General features: G+C 38.6%; 1 protein-coding gene across 3 annotated transcripts in view; it reads right to left on the bottom strand.

The window, feature by feature from the left end:
- The window catches only part of LOC131048690 (poly [ADP-ribose] polymerase 2), a 237155-nt gene that overhangs the window by 30358 nt on the left and 186567 nt on the right, over positions 1 to 20230 (bottom strand). For all 3 annotated transcript variants that reach the window (XM_057982747.2, XM_057982748.2, XM_057982750.2), the window contains 2 exons: positions 15541 to 15683; positions 15337 to 15410 (listed from right to left, as the gene is read on the bottom strand). In XM_057982747.2, the coding sequence (XP_057838730.2) occupies positions 15337 to 15410; positions 15541 to 15683 (217 nt within the window). The remainder of the gene's footprint in view (positions 1 to 15336; positions 15411 to 15540; positions 15684 to 20230) is intronic.

The following is a 20230-nucleotide window of genomic DNA, read 5'->3' as shown; positions in this document are numbered from 1 at the left end:
TTGTCATATGTTGCAAACCCCATCACCAAAAAAACAACACAAAAGAAACAAACTCTTCTGCATCTTCTGTCTAGTCTCTAAGAACACCAAAAACGCCCCAAAAAATAGTTTATTAAATTAAAATTTAAACAGGGCAGCAAAAAACCTATTTAGGGCTCTTTCAGTGGTATCAGAGCTGATGATCCTGCCAGCCTGGGGGTCATCAGAGTAATTCTATGCAGCGGGGCAGATTTGGCACCTACAGATATTACACACGCAGGAGACCTACAGTGGATTTAAATTTTGTCACAAAACCACCCTTTGAGACTAATATGGGTGATATACCTGAAGGACAAAGGAGCCCACCTAGACAGGAGAGACAGATTCCACTCAATCCTGATGAGATTATGAGAAGCTTGGCTGAAGCACAGCCAAGAATTGTTGAAGCAATCAACAGGTTACAGGGCACACTTGACAAAATGGATTTGGGAAATAATAGGGGAAGCCACAGAAGCCATAGCAGAACAGTATCAGCTGCAGGAAGTAGGGGCAGCAATAGAATTCCATCTTCCCTGAGTAATGCATCCATCTCACCATGAAGGGACAGGATCCATACTAGGACAGCGGATAGGCCTATGCTCCTACGGTTCACCCCTAGAGATGTACCACCGTTGGCTGAGCCTCATAATGGAATCACCTTCCAGGACATTGTCATGGCAGCCAGTGATGAGTGGGCACTTTTACCGCAGCATGTTAGGGATGCCTTTCCCTTACATCAGTACTGTATGCAGCGTAGGGATGCTAACCGAGGTTAGAGTGACAGGTGGCCCAGACAATAGTGGAATAATGATCTGAAGAGACCTACTGGTAAGCTCTCTATGTCCACATTTGATGGTGTTGGTTCTACCAGTGCACGAGCTTGGGTCCACAAATTGGACATCTATTTATCCCTGAAGCCCATGACTGAGGATGAGGCTATACAGCTTGTTGTTTTACACCTGGAGGGAGTTGCGTATGACTGGTGGCACCATGGTTTGGTTACACAAAACCATACCCTTATTCACTCTTATACTAAGTTCACCGAGAGATTGATTGCCAGGTTTGACAGGAAGGATATAGAGCTATATTACAGGGACTTAGCTCTACTTAGGCAGTCAGGACATGTGGAAACTTATATTAATGAGTTTCAGCGGATAGGAGTGATGGTTCCTGAGATGCCTGATAGGAGAGTGGTTATGTTGTTTATTAAGGGTCTACATGAGAGACTCAGGGGACTGGTTAAGGCTTTAAGGCTTGGGACATTAGAGGAGGCTGTTCAGCTTACCTTAGACCTTGACACTACTCCTCCCCCATCCACTTTCCAGCAAAACAAAAACTTCACCAGGAACTCTAAACCTTTCCAAAAGACTTCTCAGTTTCAGCAAGGCAATACTTCTGCCCCAAAATTTGATCTGAAGTCTAGGAATGAGTTAAGAAGGAAGAAACTATGTTTTACTTGCAAGGAGCCTTGGGAACCTGGTCACCGATGCAGTGGAAAGGGAAAGGTCCATCTTATTGAGGTCCATTCAGATGGTGATGAGGACCATGTTGCTGATTCAAATCCAGATAATGAGTATGATGATCAGAAGACACCTCAGATTGAGTTAGATGTTCATGAGGGTACTGATATGGCTGATGTTGTTGTGGCTACACTTTCAAGATACCCTAAGTATGATGCTTTCAGACTTAAGGGTACTATTCAGGGGCAGCGTGTTGTGTGTCTAGTTGATACTGGTGCTACACACAACTTCATCAGTGAGGAGTTGATTAACAAGTATGGTATTACCCCAGAGGAGTTTTCTGGTTTTGGAGTGAAGGTAGCATTGGAGCTATCTTAGGTTGCACTAAGAGAGTGCCACAATTGCGGATACAGATGAAGGACTACACCCTGATTGATGACTTCCATGTCTTACAGTTGGAGGACTATGATGTAGTTCTGGGTACACAGTGGCTGCAAGGAATTGGCAGGTACATTATTGATCATCGTAAGATGCAGCTTGAGTTCATGCAAGGTGGTAAGAAGACCATTCTGAGAGCATGTTCGGATGGAGGTCCTAAGGTGGTTTCTTCTCACAGAATGGAAACTATTTTCAGACTCCAGGATATTATTTGGGCTACTCAATGCTTTGTATCATCTAGGAAGTCACCAGTGAAGGATGAGAGGACTTTTCACATTGATATTCAGACTATCTTAGATGAGCATGGAGTGGTGTTTGGAGATGTTCCATCTGGTGTACCCCCTGATAGAGGTTTTGAGCATGTCATCGAGCTTGAGTGTCATAACCCCTCTTTGGGCATAGGATTAAATAAAGACGATAATTAACATTTAATAATATTGAAAAATTGTCTCATTTATGAGACTTCACGATTTTCCTTTAATATACAATTATTAATATTTATTATTTATGATGATTATTATTTTACTTTAATATAACGTCCATATTTCAATTACTAATATTATATTAACTATTAAAAGGAGTTTTTACCATTAATACATAAAATAGATATATTGAAAATATGATATAATATTACACTTACCATATAAAATAAATATAAAATATAACAAATATTGTCAAAATACATTATATTTATTATTTGGACTAATATCGTATTAATACCATACCATTGATAGAAACCAATCTACAAAATAAACAAACAATAATCTGCCATCCATTAAAGTTAATAACAGATGGAACTAACTCATGAAGAGACACAATGTTAACCAATTATCATCGGTTGGGAAATTAAGAATAATGAAAGAGTGCTATCCTTTGTAATAATAAGGATGCGATTATAAGGAGAATTCGATTCAAGTCAATCAATAACTAATGACCTGCGATTATCACGAAGAGATATGAGACGCCTCATTATCCCAAATGGAGCGATCTGCTATCAAATGATCCTCATTACACAACGATTCATCCAAGTCAAATATTGATTAAGTACAAACGGCATACATCGATTATAATACACCATTCAGCTATTAAGAAGATGTGCGTTTGTCAAAGGACATGGGATGTGTCTTTTCCCACGTAACCACTTATTCATGGACAGGTCATATATAATTCCTTATGCCAGTTTAGAAGAAAAAGGAGGGGAGAGGAATATAATAGAACGACATTAGCAAATGAGAATGGTGTGCAGCATTAACCAAAAGCAGCAATCGATAAGGGGAATTCATCTCTTATGATTAATCCATTTTGGATCACTCCTAGAGAACCGGTTGCATAAGGAATCAAGTCAACATTTCGCGAAGGCACCAATTTACATAATTACACTGACAGATCAGAGACAGCATCATCATCTATTATTGTAAGCATAAACCTATATGTCATGAAACAGCAATGTCTCACCACAGAACGATACTATCAATTACATCTGCATATCTTTCGGGGATCAGACGTAGAAGTATTTCAAGATAGGGAGAAAAACATATACATATTAAGTGAGCAGCCTTTATTATTATCTTGCAATGTGGAAGCAGACAAAAAAGGAAGGAGCAGCACGTAGAGGGGTGTTTTATCTGACACAGATATCAAAATTAAAGAAAGAGGACTTCAAAAGGAATTCAGATGTATTAATATTAGAATAAGTTACCAAAAGTGCTTTGTGGACCCCAAATAATAATTATTCAGATTCTTATAGTAAAAGGATACTCAAATGGTGATTGCATCAATTAGTTGGAGATTACACAATTATTTTGTGTTTTTAGCAGCAGCCCCACTAATAGGATGGGACCCACTTGGAAGACTTAAAAATATTGGAAAAAGAGGCAGAGAAATATGTGTGAGTAAAATAAAAGAATATATATTTAGAGGATGGATATTCCTCAATATAATATCATATAAAGGATAGTTTTTGTGGTGACATTAAAAATAGAATTATATTAAGGATCAATGAGCAGATATATGAAAGTCTTCAGTAGAATCTATGAATACATGGTGAAGCTGATTATGAAGGACTCATGGACTGATTTGATGGTTAAGATTGAAACATAGTTGTGAAGGATTAATTATGGTTAAAACAGACCTAAACTAGTAGGGGACATTACATTGAGGATGCTAAACCAGTTATGACCACACCTTATAGGCATCCCAAGGCTTATAAGGATGAGATTGAGAAGACCCTCAGGGAACTTCTAGATATGGGGTTTATTAGACCCAGTTCTAGTCCATTTGCTTCTTCAATCGTTCTTGTGAAGAAGAAAGATGGCACTCTGAGAATGTGCATTGACTACCGTGCATTGAACAAGAAGACCATTCAAAACAGATACCCCATTCCCCGTATTACAGAGTTGTTAGACGAGTTACATGGGGCAGTGTTCTTCTCAAAGATAGATCTTCGTTCAGGGTACCATCAGATTAAGGTGAGAGAGTCAGACATTCAGAAGACTGCTTTCAAATGCCACTATGGTCATTACGAGTTCTTGTTGATGCCAGTCGGCCTCACTAATGCTCCTGCCACTTTTCAGTCTTGTATGAACCATCTGTTCAACAGGCAGCTACGTAAGTTTGTTTTGGTGTTCTTTGATGACATCTTCATTTACAGCAAATCTTGGGAAGAACACTTGTTACATCTTGAGGAGGTCTTGAGTATCATGGAATCACAGTCACTGTATGCCAAATTGTCAAAGTGTGATTTTGGGTTATCTGAAATCTTATATCTGGGTCATGTGATTGGTGTAGATGGGGTTAAGGTGCATCAAGAGAAGATACAAGCCAATGTTGATTGGCCACCACCCAAGAACATATCTGAGTTACGTGGTTTCCTTGGTCTGTGTGCATACTACAGGAGATTTGCCAAAGGTTATTCACAGCTTGCAGCACCATTGATAGATCTTACAAGGAAAGGGGCTTTTGGTTGGTCTCCGGAAGAACGGGTGGTATTTGACAGGGTTAAGCAGGTGATGAGCTCTTGTCCCGTTTTAGCATTACCTGATTTCACTCATCCCTTTGTAGTGGAATGTGATGCTTTGGGTGAAGGTGTGGGAGCTATATTGATGCAGAATCATCACCCCATTGTTTATGAGAGTAGGAAATTGAAACTCAATGAGAAACTTTATTCTACTTATGACAAGGAAATGCTTGCAATTATGCATGCATTGACTAAATTCAGACAATATCTAGTTGGCTGCAAATTTGTGATGAGAACTAATCACAATAGTCTGAAATATTTATTGGAGCAAAAGGATCTCAGTGAAAGGCAGCAAAAATGGGTTTCTAAGAATAATACTGCTGCTGATGCATTATCTAGGAGACCTTCATCTGCTGTCCTATGTTCCTTATGTGAAGTCTCAGCTGATTGGAAATCCCAGTTGTTGGTAGAGTATTCAAAGAATCAGTTTGCATGTGAGGTCATGGATGGGATTATTCAGGATGAGAGATATTCGGTTGTTGATGATATCATTTACTATAAAGGAAGGATTTATTTAGTACCTGAATCCACACTTAAAAATCAGATTATCCATGCATTTCATGATTCTCCAACAGCAGGACATCCGGGATATGGAAAAACTTACAGACAAATCAGGGAGAGATTCTCATGGAAGGGTCTTAAGAGTGATATTCTACAACATGTGCGTGAGTGTCTTACTTGCCAACAAAATAAAATTGAAAACACATACCCTGCTGGTCTGCTGCAACCACTTCCCATCCCGGATCAAAAGTGGACTGGAATATCTATGGATTTCATTACTGGACTTCCCAAGGTCCAAGGGAAAGATTGCATTTATGTTGTGGTGGACAAATTGACTAAATATGTCCATTTCTTTCCCATAGCATCAGGTTGCTGATTTGTTTTTCAGAGAGATCTTCCGATTACATGGTCTTCCAAAGACCATTGTGAGTGACCATGACAGTAGGTTCATGAGTGCCTTTTGGCAAGAGTTGTTCAAACTCGTTGGTACGGAATTGACTCCCAGTACTAGTTACCACCCTCATACGGATGGCCAGACAGAGATTGTCAACAAATGGATAGAGGGGTATCTACATAACTATGTTTCCAGACAGCAGCGTGCATGGGTTCGTTGTTTGTATTTGGGGGAGTTCTGCTATAATACTACATACCACATGTCCATTGAGATGACTCCATTTCATGCATTGCATGGTTATGATACCATGACATTCACTGACTTAGCTTTGGCTGATAATAGAGTGCCTTTGGCTTAGGATTGGTTACAGGAGAATCACAATATATTAAAATCTCTCAAGAACAATATTCAACAAGCTCAGAATCAGCAAAAGATGTATGCTGATAGGCATCGGGTTGAGAGATCTTTTGAGATTGGGGATATGGTCTTTTTACGTCTTCAGCCGTATAGGCAAAGCTCGGTTAAGGTTAAGGGAGCTGAGAAGCTGAAGCCCAAGTTTTATGGGCCTTATAGAGTACTGAGGAGAATCAGTGAGGTAGCATATGAGATAGAGCTTCCTCCTGAGAGTAAGATTCACAATGTCTTTCATGTATCATGCCTCAAAAAGGCAATTGGCAGGGTATTGTAGCATCTCCAATACTGCCACCGTTGGATGATGAAGGCAAACTGGTTATGATTCCTGTTGAGATTCTGGAACAACAACAGAGGCATATGAGGAACAAGGTGATCAAGGAATATTTGGTTAGTTGGAAAGATTTACCCATTGAGGATGCTACGTGGGAAGGAGAAGAGATTCTTAAGCATCCAACCCTGTCTTTGCTTGTGGGCAAGAAAATCCGAGAAGGGGAGCTTGTCATGTCCCCATCTTTTTGATGCAATTCCCACATTGCATTTGATGAATAAAGACACTTAAAAATTTCTAAGTGTCAAAAGTTAATAAGGAAAAAAAGTTACTTTTATAAAGTTACTTTATAAGCCTAAGTTTCTTTTTTTAATAAAGGCTTATGTTTGAATAAAGTGCTATGCGTACCTTTTAATAAAGTGGTCCCTTTAATGTCAACGCCACCCCTTTGCTCAAATCACTTAAATGACATGGCATGGTGGGACCCTTGTCATTCTTTAAAAGCCTTTAAGCTACGTGGACCCAAAAGAAGCCAAGGACGATGCTTTTTTAGTTGGATTCCAATGGGATATTCCATTTAGGGTTACGCCACTCTTTGGAAAAGGTTATTAGAAATTTTGGAGGGGGGAATTGGTATTAAGTTAATATTTTATTTCTGATTTTCTCTGCTCTGCATTAGCAGCAGAAATTGCAGGTGTTTGGAGGACATAAACCCTCAGATCTACATTGGTAGTGGAGGTGTACCCACTAATTTTCCCACGTGGGTGTTGTCGGGAATAATCATTATGTTATGTTGTCGTCGGTAATTGTGGGTTACGGTAGTCAATTAGTCTTTCCGAAGAGCAGTTGGACGCGACGGTTGGTCGCACCCCTTCGGGTATTATATATTGCATACCTTTCCTTCGAAGTAGCATGATGATAGTCGTATCTGGGTGTGATGTTATAAGCACTTGATGACATGGACTGTTGAATTAATATAGAGACTGGTTCTTTAATATATTTCCATTATGTTGTTTCTTGTCATATGTTGCAAACCCCGTCACCAAAAAAAAAACACAAAAGAAACAAACTCTTCTACATCTTCTGTCTAGTCTCGAAGAACACCAAAAAGGCCCCAAAATATAGTTTATTAAATTAAAATTTAAACAGGGCAGCAAAAGACCTATTTAGGGATCTTTCATCAATCAACTTCCAAGATATGGGGCTTATATTTGTAATTGTAATGAGTGTAGATTTCAATTTTCGAGCTTATATAGTTGAGCTAAAACTCACTATGTGCTATAAATGGGCATGGACTGCCAAGGGCAAAATAAGAAGGGGTTGTCAAAAGAAAAAATTATGTCATTCATTAGAGAACAAAAAGTTGATGCTATGAGTGAGAATGAAACTAAAATCTCATCCCCAGCCAAGCAAAACATCATTGAACGCACCTACTAAATCAATAATGTCCGTCCAACATCATTTCTTCAAGATGACCTCTATCCAAGAAGATCCCTCTCCTTCCCACAAAAGAGGCCTATTGGTTAAGGCATTTCAAAATGAAACAAGAGACATTGCAAAGTAAAAATTTGCAAGTTGCATTTATGCCAATGGTCTTCATTTCAACTTGGTGGGTTCACCATAATGGCAAGAAATGGTGACGAAAATCAATAATGCAACTTTTGGTTTTATACATCTTAGGTATGAAAAGGTGCACACCAACTTATTAGCAAAAGAAAAAAAGTTTTGTAGAGATATCACTCAAACCAATTAAAGATTCTTCGATTGAAATAGGAGTATAGATTATTTCTAATGGATGGAAAGATAGGAAAAAAAAACTTAATAAATATTATTGCAGAGTCCCACAAAGGGGCTACATTTTTTAAAGCGGTTGATTGTTTTCATTTCTAAAATCCTGATTGAGTCAATACAAATGGTAGAACCTGAAAAATGTGATGCAAAACATGGATGGGGGGTTTTGTCAAGCCACCCATCCAAGCAACCATAACCATTCATACACCCTCATTTATGAACTTCCAGGCAAACCCAAAATTGATTTATTGAAAATGATTTTATTACAATAATATTGAAGTCATATAGAGTCCTTAATTTTTTATTCCATGAAACAAATCCCAATTTCTTCACAAGATGAAACACTTGCACACAACCAAAAGATTTATCAAAAGAAAATCACTTTATTTCTAAAGCTCACAAAACTACACTCACTGGCAAGATTTCGAAAAACATTTTGAGCTAGCAAAATATATCATTTTCCTTTGAAACTCGCACAAAATGCATAATCAATTTTTTTTTTCTATCAATAATAACACAATCTATTTTAAGCCAAAATCCCCAAGAAACCCTGTCTAGGTGTTGAATCCTTTCATTTCACTCCTCTCTAATAATTTCTAAATTCCCATTATCTCCAACTACCTATAACTCTCCTCTTTTGGGAGTTGAATTTATTTTCTCGAATCTTCTTCTTCCTTGCTTAATCCCTCCTCAATCTGGGCATTCAAATAACCAAGCCACCTCTCCTACAAGTAGGCACTAAGAAAATTTTAACTTCCCCTACAAGAATTCAATTCCCTACAATCTCCAAGTGTTAGAGATAATGCCAGGCCAAAATAAGGCATTTTGAAATTTTCAAAATGGAGCATAATCCAGCAATAAAGATCCAACTAACATGCCTAGGAATTGATTTATTTTTATCCCTTCACCATCTCCTTCAATTTCTACCCTTATTGTGTCTTTGACTCAGGCAGCTGATTGCATTATGTTGTCATAACCATTAGTTGCAATGCCTCTTGCAACTCAAGCATCCTCTCCAAGAGAATAAAGTATGATGCATATTGAGTTTCTGCAAGTTTCAATAATTCCTTTGTGGAGAAGGTCCCAAACATTGCATGTAAGTGTAGTGGTTGCAGATAAACATTGGCACGTCTCTAGCATCACTAAAAATTGTTTTGATTTTGCTGATTTTACCCATGTCCTTGAGAGCATTATTCATATCATGCACACAACAAGGAGTCCAAATATGTCTATAGGCTGCCTCAAAAAACTTATCTGTAACTTTGCACACATGGGCCGCATTTGTCACTATTTACACCACATTCTATGGCCCAACCTTTTCTATAGCATCTTTGAGGATCCGGAACTAAAAATGAGCATCCTTGCAATGCCCTAAACAATCAACAGCCCTAAGGAAATAAGGGCCCTCTGTACATGTAACCATATTATCAATAACTAGATGATGCCTAATGTCCATCCACCCATCCATGACTAAGCTTGCTACATCCACTTGTGACCCAAATATTCTTTGTTTTCACCATCAAAATATTAATCTTGGATTAGTTCTTATCCAAGATTGTTGTCCTCAATTTAGTCTCCCCTGGTGGCACATATGATGGTCCCGCCCTTACTAGCTTTCCCACAACTTCCTTATAATAAGGAGAGCAAATGGAATGGAATGCCATTACCAAAGAAGAATTTACCAATGGCATCATCTACCTCACCCTTTGCTTGCACGTTAAATAAATCTGCCAATGATTGTGAAGTTGCAAGACTAGTCATCCTACATTTCCTCTTAGGCTCTGCTGCCCCTTAACTAGATGGATTCGGTAGGCTTAGACTCTCCAAAGTAGAAGTAGAACTCAGATGACCCCTACCCCTTTGTGCCAAAGTAGCTGATGTAGTTACTTCTTCATTACAAGCCCATACATTTAATTTTTCAGCCTTATATTTTAGGTTCCCTTCCACCCTTTTACATACATCTACACCTTCACCTCAAATAAGAAGGAAGTGAGCATTAGTTCTAGTCATATGTAAACTTGAATGGTTTGGTAGCATGTGTAAACTCGAATGGTTTGCGAGGCCTTGTGAATTGAGGTTGGATTACAATTAGGTCATGCACTTTTGAAACATTTCTTTTTTTATTTAAAAAACACTCTCAAAAAATGTGCTTTTGGATGCAGAGAACATCTATATGTCTCTACTAGGCTCAAGAGACATCTAAGCATTTCGAGGATGTCCCAACATCCCCATTTCAAGCATTTTCTTAGAAAAAAGCTCGAAGATGTCCCCTATGTAATGTCCCCATTTTGAAAAAGAATTAATAAATTAAGTTGTCCAAATTATTGATATATTTTATGGATAGCTTGATTAATTATTTTAATTAATAATATTAAGTTAATTATTTATAAAGCTATCAAATAAATTAAAAATTAAAGATGACTTTATTTTTAATTAATTTAATAAAGTGACAATTTAAATATTATTTCATAAAGTCACTTCTAGAAGCTTCTGGATGTTGGAGTAAAAAAGTATTAAAGGAGATCAAGATGAAGCTTCAAAGAAGATTTGGAATTGAATTTGATAATTGATTGGGTTTTCTAGAACCGAGAGGTGTCTGCAGACTTGGGTCTTTGGGAACAAAAACTCCCATAGATTGCATAACTGAGGGAGTGGAAGACCTTCCAAGGGGTTGCAACAGAGAGTGGAAGATACTCAGTCTTCCATATTGAGCATATTGAGTTACTACATGAGTATGGTGGTTGGGGTTCTGTTGAACACAATATGTCATTGAGAGGAGGAGTGGGGGGTGGGGGTGAATCAGTGATTTCCAAGCTTTAATCCTTTTAATCCTAAAAGGTGTATACTGGTTAGCAGATCTAACACAAGGTAAACATACCGGTGAGATAGGAGGATGACACAAATGCAACCATACACAAAGGGAACATCACATAACACCGGATGTACGAGGAAAACCCAACATGGGAAAAACCTCGGTGAGAAATGTTGTCGGAGACTACTGCTCCAATCCAGCCTCACAATAAAACATTGGTTACAACATTTAAGGCACCAACCCAAGGAGTACCACCCCTTCTTTAGGGCACCAACCCAAAGAGCACTTGCCCCTGCACCGAGCTCCAACTCAGTGATTACAATGTCATATATCAAATACAAAAGTTAATACCCGGTTACAAATGTGTTTTGTAACCTCTGCAATCTTTCTTCCGGTTCTACTCTCCTCAACCGGTCTTCCTCTGCTCTACTCTCTACCGGTTCTCTTCTCACACAGCTCCTCCTCTCCTTCACTCTCTGCTGCAACCTTATCGGTTCAGCCTCTACCTCTTTTCTGCCAGTACTTTGATCTCTGATCACTACCAGTTCTCTTGCTTGCCGGTTACTCCACTTGCCCGTTTAACTCTGCACTGTTCTCTAGCTTACCGGATCTCCTCAACCGCTCACTCTGCACTGCAACTCCTTCTCTGCCTTTTTGCAGGTTCTAGCACTACCGGTTTACACCACTACAACTCACTTTGCAGTTTACAGGTTATTCTGACCTTGTCAGTTCTGCCTCTGCCAAACCCTCTCACCGGTTGCACATCCAACTCTCAGTCTCTATGATCTTCAATGGAGTCTTCGACTGGTTGGCTCTATGCTGCACTTTTACACTTCACTCTTCAACCTCCAATACCTTAATCATCTGGCAGCATCAATCATCTCCGATCTTGAGTCAGCATATTTATCCCTGAGTTTTCCCGCCATGACCAACATTCAAACCTCTGGCGCGCTATGGTTCCTTCATCAACCACGAGGCATATCAGATCGGATCAGATCTCTTCTCAGAGCTAGTCAACCTACATCCGATCACCCATCACCGCCAATCATGTTGCTTACAGAACACATTTGCTATATTTAGCAAACACAGCAACTTTGTCAGTCCGCACTTGTCAATCACCATGAAGTGATCACGCGGTTAGCTTCACCTACCCAGATCAACACTTGGACACCCTGCATTGATCGTGAAGCCACCAAATCAAATCACTGAGCTCGGATCTGTCTCGAGCCGCACCCTTCTGCTCTCGACCCATGATTTACAACATCGACATTAATGTCGACCAATCACCACCTACCTCATCGACAATGCACGGTCCATTTGTATGACACTTGGGCTCCACGTGGCGTATCCGTCAGCATGCACCTTAGCTCAATCACCATGTCGAATAGACTCTGTCACCGACCACAACACACAACCGGGTTCATCTACCGGTTCACTAACTCTGTCGGTTATACCCTAACCGGTTAACCTTCATGTCTGCACTTTGCAACTCTGTCGGTGGAACACCTTTGCCAGTCACCAAACATATCAATCCACCACATGCTCATTTTCATCAGGTAGGAGCACAGCACTTAGCCTTTTTGCTCTCTTACCGGTTCACATACTTACTAGTAGGCACCTTGATGACACCATGTCATCAATCTTCAACTGTTCCTTTTGTCTTTATCTGCATTCCGGTTGCACTTTTTGTCTGCAGCTGCTCAATCTTGCATACATCTTCATCAGCCCGAACATCATCTCAACCGGTTTGTCAAGATGACAAACCATCACTTCTTTAATCTTCCTTCTCTGTCTCGGTGGCTCAACTTGCCAACTCTAGCTGATCCGATGCATATCTCTGATTTCATGCACTTGAAGCATCCTTGTGTTTCACCAGTTGATCCGGTGTGAGCCTTCAATTACCTGCCTTCTATTTTTTTCTCTTATCTTGGAGGGTTATGATGCATTCCATGCATATTGGGAGATAAGCTCAATATGATCACTTACCGGTGTGAATAGATCCTTGTCACTCATTCTGCTTCCGGCATTGCACTGATATGCCTTAGCTGACATTGAGCATATACATCTTCAATCAGGCACATGTGATCCGGTTGGGCACACTCACTGCCAATCTTCTTCAACCTGTGATATCTTCTTCATCCGGTGTGAGTCCTGTTGATTGACATCCAACTACATACCGGCTCTGCACTTCTGCATTAGCTCACCCTGCATGCACACTGGTCATATGCTTGCCGGTTGGCAACAATGCACTGCCAACATATCACTTACCGGTTGTTATGCCATACCGGTCTCCAATACTTATCTCTCCAACACAAGTCAACATTAGCTTGTGTACCGGTGACTCCAATGATCACAATGCAGGTTCACATTCTCTTCCTTACCAGCGACAAGCTATACCGGTAGGCTGCTATATTAGTTGACATCAAAGAAACCATTTCTGGTTGAAATCAATGACAACAATACACTTCAATCTCTCATACCGGTTGTCATGCTATACCGGTTGACATCAATGACAACACAATGCCAACAGGTTCATGGTATCTTCAGATTTTCAGATTGTGTGCCCATTATCGATTTTTGATTGGAAAGGGAAACCGATCTTATTGGAGAAACATTGGGAATGAATTGTAAGTTAGCTGATTGTGTTGCAGGTCTGAAGCAAATTGGGTTCCAGCCTTCATCCCCTCGAATTTGCCATTATCACTTCATTGAAGTTCCAAGATCCCCACTAGAGATCGATGCTAGCCTTGTGAGCAAGGGCGATTCATCTTAGGATCCATTGAAGGTGAATAAGGAAGATTGCAGGTGTAAATCAGTCAAAAAAGATCTGAAGATAAGTCCGTAGCAGACTTCCATAACGCACGATTTCATTCTATTTCCATCATTGGAACATCAAATCATACAAAGGAGGGCAGCGCTAGTGTTGACAATGAAGGGCGATCCCCTTGGGGGTATTTTGAAGGGAATTTAAGGAAGGAATCAAGCCCAAATCAGATTCTGAAGACAAACTGATCAGACTGCTGGGACACACAAATTTGTTCCTAGGCATCCATATTGGTATCGAACTTGGCTTTTGACATTGGCATCTTGTTTTAGGGGAGATAGCAATCATTCTTTGTGAAAAGGTGAAGACTTAGAAGATGTCAAACTGTTAATTCTCAGTCCACAATAGCAGCAGCAGGGGCGATCTGGTAGGAGGGTCGAATCAGGTCATTGGGGGCACCAAAATTGTTGATATTGCTCTCTTCTTCAATTATCAAGCAAGTCAATTAATTCCAGGTTCTTTGGTATTATTCATTCATTGTAATTTCAGACTGAATGTATGAATTAGCTGCAGTCATGTGTCTTCAGACAGTCTGAAAATGGTCCATGATAACAATTCATATTGCTGATTATGTAATGCCCTCTTGATAGTCAAATGAAATAGATAAGGAAGGAGTTTGGATTGCATCTTCATTCATGATTATTCTGAGTATGTATGACAACTGTTTGTCATAATGTCAGTTTGATATTAGTTCTGATTTGTGGATCTAGACTTATATATATCATCAATAGTTAGTTACTTATGCCTCTCTAGTTAACTATCAGTCAAGGAGAGTCCTTTAAAATTGATAATTCATAAGATATTCATGTATGATGATCTTCAATACAAACTGAAATTCTGTCAGCATAACACGCAAATCTCAGATTAGCATAACATGCAATTTAGACCGTTAAATATTCCTAGTTTTCAGTCATTTCAGTACAGGGGATGTTACACCCTATCAGACGAAAATGTCCTAGGGATGATAGGGGAAGCGTGATTTAGATGGAGGGACGACAAAGGGACATAACCCTGGCATCTCCATATATCAAGGACGTCCCTATTCGGAAACTCGGTGCTTTTCGGGGGGGACATGTCCCTGTGGAACATTGGTATTAAAATTATCCTACAATAGGCAATAATTAATGAAAAAGGATACAATCATTTCCTGCATGCTTAATCAATAATCATAGATCAAAATACCATTGAACATGTCACCATGATAAGTATTCATTTTCTCACGATTGCATGACAAAATACACTCCTATGAATTACATTGTAGGCACATTGATATTTAAGAAAATTAGATTCCATTACTTCCTTTCAATGTTTTAAGAAGAAATATGATAATCAAAACAACATACATTAAGATGCCTTAGACACTAAAAGATACTAGAACAATATGAAGCCATTAAACAAACCTTAGCTTTCCATTTGGCAATTTGTCTGCATTATAATCAGCTTGTTCAAGTTCAACCATTTCACCTAAAGCCACCTATGACATATAACATGATTTCACAAATGCTATGAGCAATTCAAATTTAAAACATAAATATTTGAAAATTTAAACACGATAAAATATTTTCCTTTCAAAATATTCCTGACAAGAATGTAAAAACAACCACCTCACATAGTAGAAGCACTCCAATTGGAGATGTTGAAGATGCATAACAATAGTTTGCACTTTTGGAAACCATATCTGCAAAATACACCCCCTTCCCAAACATGTAACCAGTTACAGGTGCTTCTGGAGGAGCAATTCGAAGTCCTGTAATATTAGAGAAAATTTAATATAAGAAAAGGAGGAAAGAGTGGACAACTATTCTAACCATAATTGCAATTGATTTAGCTCACCTTATTTATTCAATGTGCAATTTAAACTTAACAACTCCTTATTGTATACAAATGTCATTGCTCATTTTTATTAATAATTAATTGCAGTAACAGTCACTTAACAAGTAAAAAGTTAAAAACAGAAAATAAGACAAACCTTAAAAAGTTAGAAATTGTTGGCATATTGTATATAGCCAAACAAACTTATATGAAATATTAAAAATACATGTGTATCACAAATAATGCCAAAAGGAAATAGAATTAACTAGGTTACAAGGTTTGCCAAGTATGGTGCTTTTACTTTGCCCAAATGGCTAAGGGTATGGGTCCTAGCCTAGGTCTGTTCCATTTTGGTCCAAGCCATGGCCTAGGCAAACCTAGGGGTACTCACAGCTACTATGCCCAAAAAGCATTTTATTATGTAAAAGAAACCTAAAATTGAATTGTAAAACTCTAACTTGACCTATAGTCACTCAAAAGCCCTCATTTAAAAATCACAAGATACAAAATCATCTACTATCATTCCAACTTCCCATTTTTCATTCTTCGAACTTGCAAAAAAAAATTGCTAGTGGTGAAGGATTGTGAAAGCATGAATTGTTTCTGCAAAATGCTATGGAAACAACTAACCTGCACAAAGGAGACTTGTTAATCAAAGTTAAGTTCATTCTGAGTTTTCATCAAGCTTTTATAAATTTTTCCAATTTTTTTTAATATTCTTTTCCAAATTGTCTACTTTTATTGAAAACATTTTGAATGTTTTTTAAAGCATTTTAGTATGTAAAAGCAACATAAAATTGAATTTTAAATATTTAACTTGACCTAAAGTCACTCAAAAGCCCTCATTTAATAAACACAAGACGCAAAAACCATCTACTATCATTCGAACTTCCCATTTTTCATAGCTCAAACTTGAAAAAAAAAAAAATCCAATTGCGAAAGCATAAATTGAGTTTGCTAAATGCTATTGAAACAACTAGCCTACATGAAGTAGACTTGTTAATAAAAGTTAAGTTCATTTTGAGTTTTCAATTTTTTATAAAAAATTTCAATTTATTTCTACGAAACCCGGGGACGCGTCCCCTACCTGAAAACCCCAGTCCCAGTCCCGGGGACATTTCGGGGACTTGGGGACGGCCAAGGGACGTCCCCCCCCCCCCCGTCCCCAAATTGTCAGAATTTTGAGGGGACGTCCCCGGGACGGGGGGACGGCTAGGGACGGCTGGGGACAGATTGGGGACGGCTGGGGACGGATTGGGGACGGCCAGACGTCCCCCACATCTAGAGCTAGGGAAAAATATTAAAAAAAAAAAGTCGTATTTTCAATTTTTTTTTAATTTTTCTAACATGGGCCCTCTATATTGAAAAAATTTTAAAAACGACTATCAATTTTTTTATTATTGAATTTGAATAGTTATGAAATCAAAATACGACTATCCATATTTTATTATTTTTCTAACATGGGCCCTCTATCAAAAATTAAAAGGCAACATTAAATTTATTAATTCATATCAAATATTTATAATTTTAAATTAATTCATATTATAAATTTTAAAATTTATAAATAGAAAATAAATTAAATAATAAAATATTAAATAATAAATATTATACTTTGCTTTTTAGTATTTACTTAGTACTATTTTGATTTCCATATCGCAATTGTCAATGAAACAATATGGCAGCAATGTGGCCTTTGGGCATTTTGTATGTTATTTCTTTAATATCTATTATGATATGCATATTGACAATGTGAATGAATTGAAATTCTGAATTATGAGTGCATATTGAGTATTGAGTCTATTGATAATGTTGTATGTTCGATGTTTGCATTCTAAAATGTTTTCATAGTATCATACACATGCTATATCCATGTTTTCATATGAATATAATGTATAGATGCATGCTTTATCCATGTTTTCATATGAACATTTAGAATTTTCCTATATATTTTAAATTTTCCCTATATTTTATATAGCCGTCCCCTTTGCCGTCCCCCCCCCGTCCCCAAATTTGGCAAAAAAAATTGCCGTCCCGGAAACTCGTCCCCCCGTCCCCCTGTCCCGGAAACTTGGGGTAACGTAGATTTATTTCAATATTCTTTTCCAAGTTTCCTAGTTTTATTTAAAACATTTTGTATGTTTTTCCGATTGTTAATAATTTTTATTACACTTAAAAGTATCAGAGAATTGTAGTGTTCTTTGTTTTTTATGTTGTTTTATTTCTCTATATTAACATGCCCTAGGTTAAGTTTTTAACTTTTGGTTTTCTCTATAACCAAATCTACAAAATGGTTGCTACTTGCTCGTAGTTCTAGTTCACTGAGCCCAAGATGATATAGAAACATCTAAACTGTAAGAGCAATCTTGTATCAACCAAAAATATCAGTGTTATCCAGAAACGTGTTTCCACCCTAAAGGCAAACGTTTCGGAAATGGAAACAGTTCCGGGTACAGGGGTGTAATATCCCCTAATGGGACCCTCTTGTATTCTGTCCTTGAATTACAATTTTAGTGCATAGAGAGAAAAATAGAAGGACATTAATGTCAACTGAAGCTTGGTTTGGAACCTGCACAACAAATTAGACAACACTTCCATTATGTCATGATAGAACATATATCTGCCATTCTTAATATATAGCAAAGTGTATATGAAGGATTCAAGTTTCAACAACCCTTTCTCTCCCTACACCTGTCCTCATATGGAGCTCAAGGAGAATCACACAAGGTGCCTCGAGTCTATCCCTCTCCAACAAGCCCAAGAGCACCAAGGACCTCGTCAACTTGGCCTTTCGACCCACACTCGGGGTTGGCGTACCTGCTGGAACCTAGTGCTCTTGCTTCCTTATACTCTCCCTCCATAATTGGATGGTGAGATTGAAAGGTATTATAGACTCCATCATATAATTTGCTTAATCGTCATATGAACAACTAGCAATAGAAAAGCATTATTACACTGTCATACATATTGAAGTCTATATTAATATTACTATTTAATTCTGCATAAGAACGTTATCAGGCGTCATACATTAAGCATATATATTAAGCACATCCACATGCATACCACCAAGAATAAGGATGTTACTGCTTGTAACTTAATGTAGCGTCGTAAATTGTACGCACTTGCTAGGGTGGTACAATTTCACACCTAGTTTAGCACCCGCCTTGGCGCATTTTGCATTTTGCATTGCATTTCCCCTTTAGCACTTAATTAGGTCTAAGGTTCTATTTTTATCATCTCCCATATCATAAAGTTGGGCCCTTTTCATTAAAGTGTGCCCCTTTCATTTTATTCTTCCAATACATCATTTAATCTAAAACCCTAATTAGGTCCTATTTTGAACTTGGGGGCTTGATTTCGGGGGTCAAAACATCTAGAAATCACCTGTAACTTTGGGATTCTCTCTCTAATCATCATATCCGACGGCCCTGAAAATTTGGTGAAAAGTTGCCGGGACCATGGCGCCCGGAGTGCACATGGTCCCGGAAATTTTTCTCGAAATTTTAGGAGCACGATCCAATCATAAAATAAAGCTTAACCCCAAGAAATTGGTGGGAGATTCAATCTCTAGGTCGGCCAAAAGTTGAAATTAAGACCTAGGGTTTCATATATAAGAGCTCTCTTTCTTCATTTGAAGGGATCTGAAATTTTTGGTTCAAGGAGCTTTCTACGCAGCGAAAGAGCAGATCTTTGAAGACTTCAACAACATTCAACATCCATCCATCAAGCATTCATCAATTTCATTCATCCATTTAGGGCTTTGAAGACATTGAAGAGCAATAGGGGATCACCAACTGAAGATTGGCTTGTACCCCTCCCTTGGAGTTGGGTATGATTTCATGTTGTTTTCATGTCTTTGCATAAGCCTCATTATATCATTTGTATTCATGCTTTAGATCACTTTGCATCTTGATTTGGAGCATTTACATTATCATTTACAAGCAATTAGGGTTTACTTTCTAGGTTGCTCTAGTTTGCTTACTTGCATTTTAGGATCTTGCACACACACTACTTTTACAATACAACTTGGCTATGCGTGGAGGTGGAAATCACCAAAGCGGGGGTTTGACTAAGGCAAAACCCTATATAGCCGCCCACCATACCTTTTCAGATATAAGTGCAGATTTCGGGATTCGGACGACGCCGCAAGTTGCAGATCCGGCCGAAGCAGACAGAAACTGAGCTACACACCAAATTTCAGGGCAAAAGACCAGGACAAGGGCGTGGGGCGCCCTGGTCCTGCCAGGACAGGGGCGCTGGGCACCCTGGTCCCTCTATCAGACAGCAAGTTTCAGACAGCTTTTCAGGTTGTAAAATAGCAATTTCAGGAGCAGAATCAGGACAGTGGCGCCCACACCCCCGTCCCGAACATTTTCACTCAGATTTTAACTCCGGGTACGCATCTGCATTCTTGCCTTGTCCTTGTGTTTACAGCTTTCCATTGTTTAATCTCAATTCCGCAATCTTGTTATTAGTTCATACTTG

Source organism: Cryptomeria japonica, chromosome 2, assembly GCF_030272615.1.
Source record: "Cryptomeria japonica chromosome 2, Sugi_1.0, whole genome shotgun sequence".
NCBI lineage: Eukaryota > Viridiplantae > Streptophyta > Pinopsida > Cupressales > Cupressaceae > Cryptomeria > Cryptomeria japonica.
This window is presented reverse-complemented; position numbering and strand designations above follow the sequence as displayed.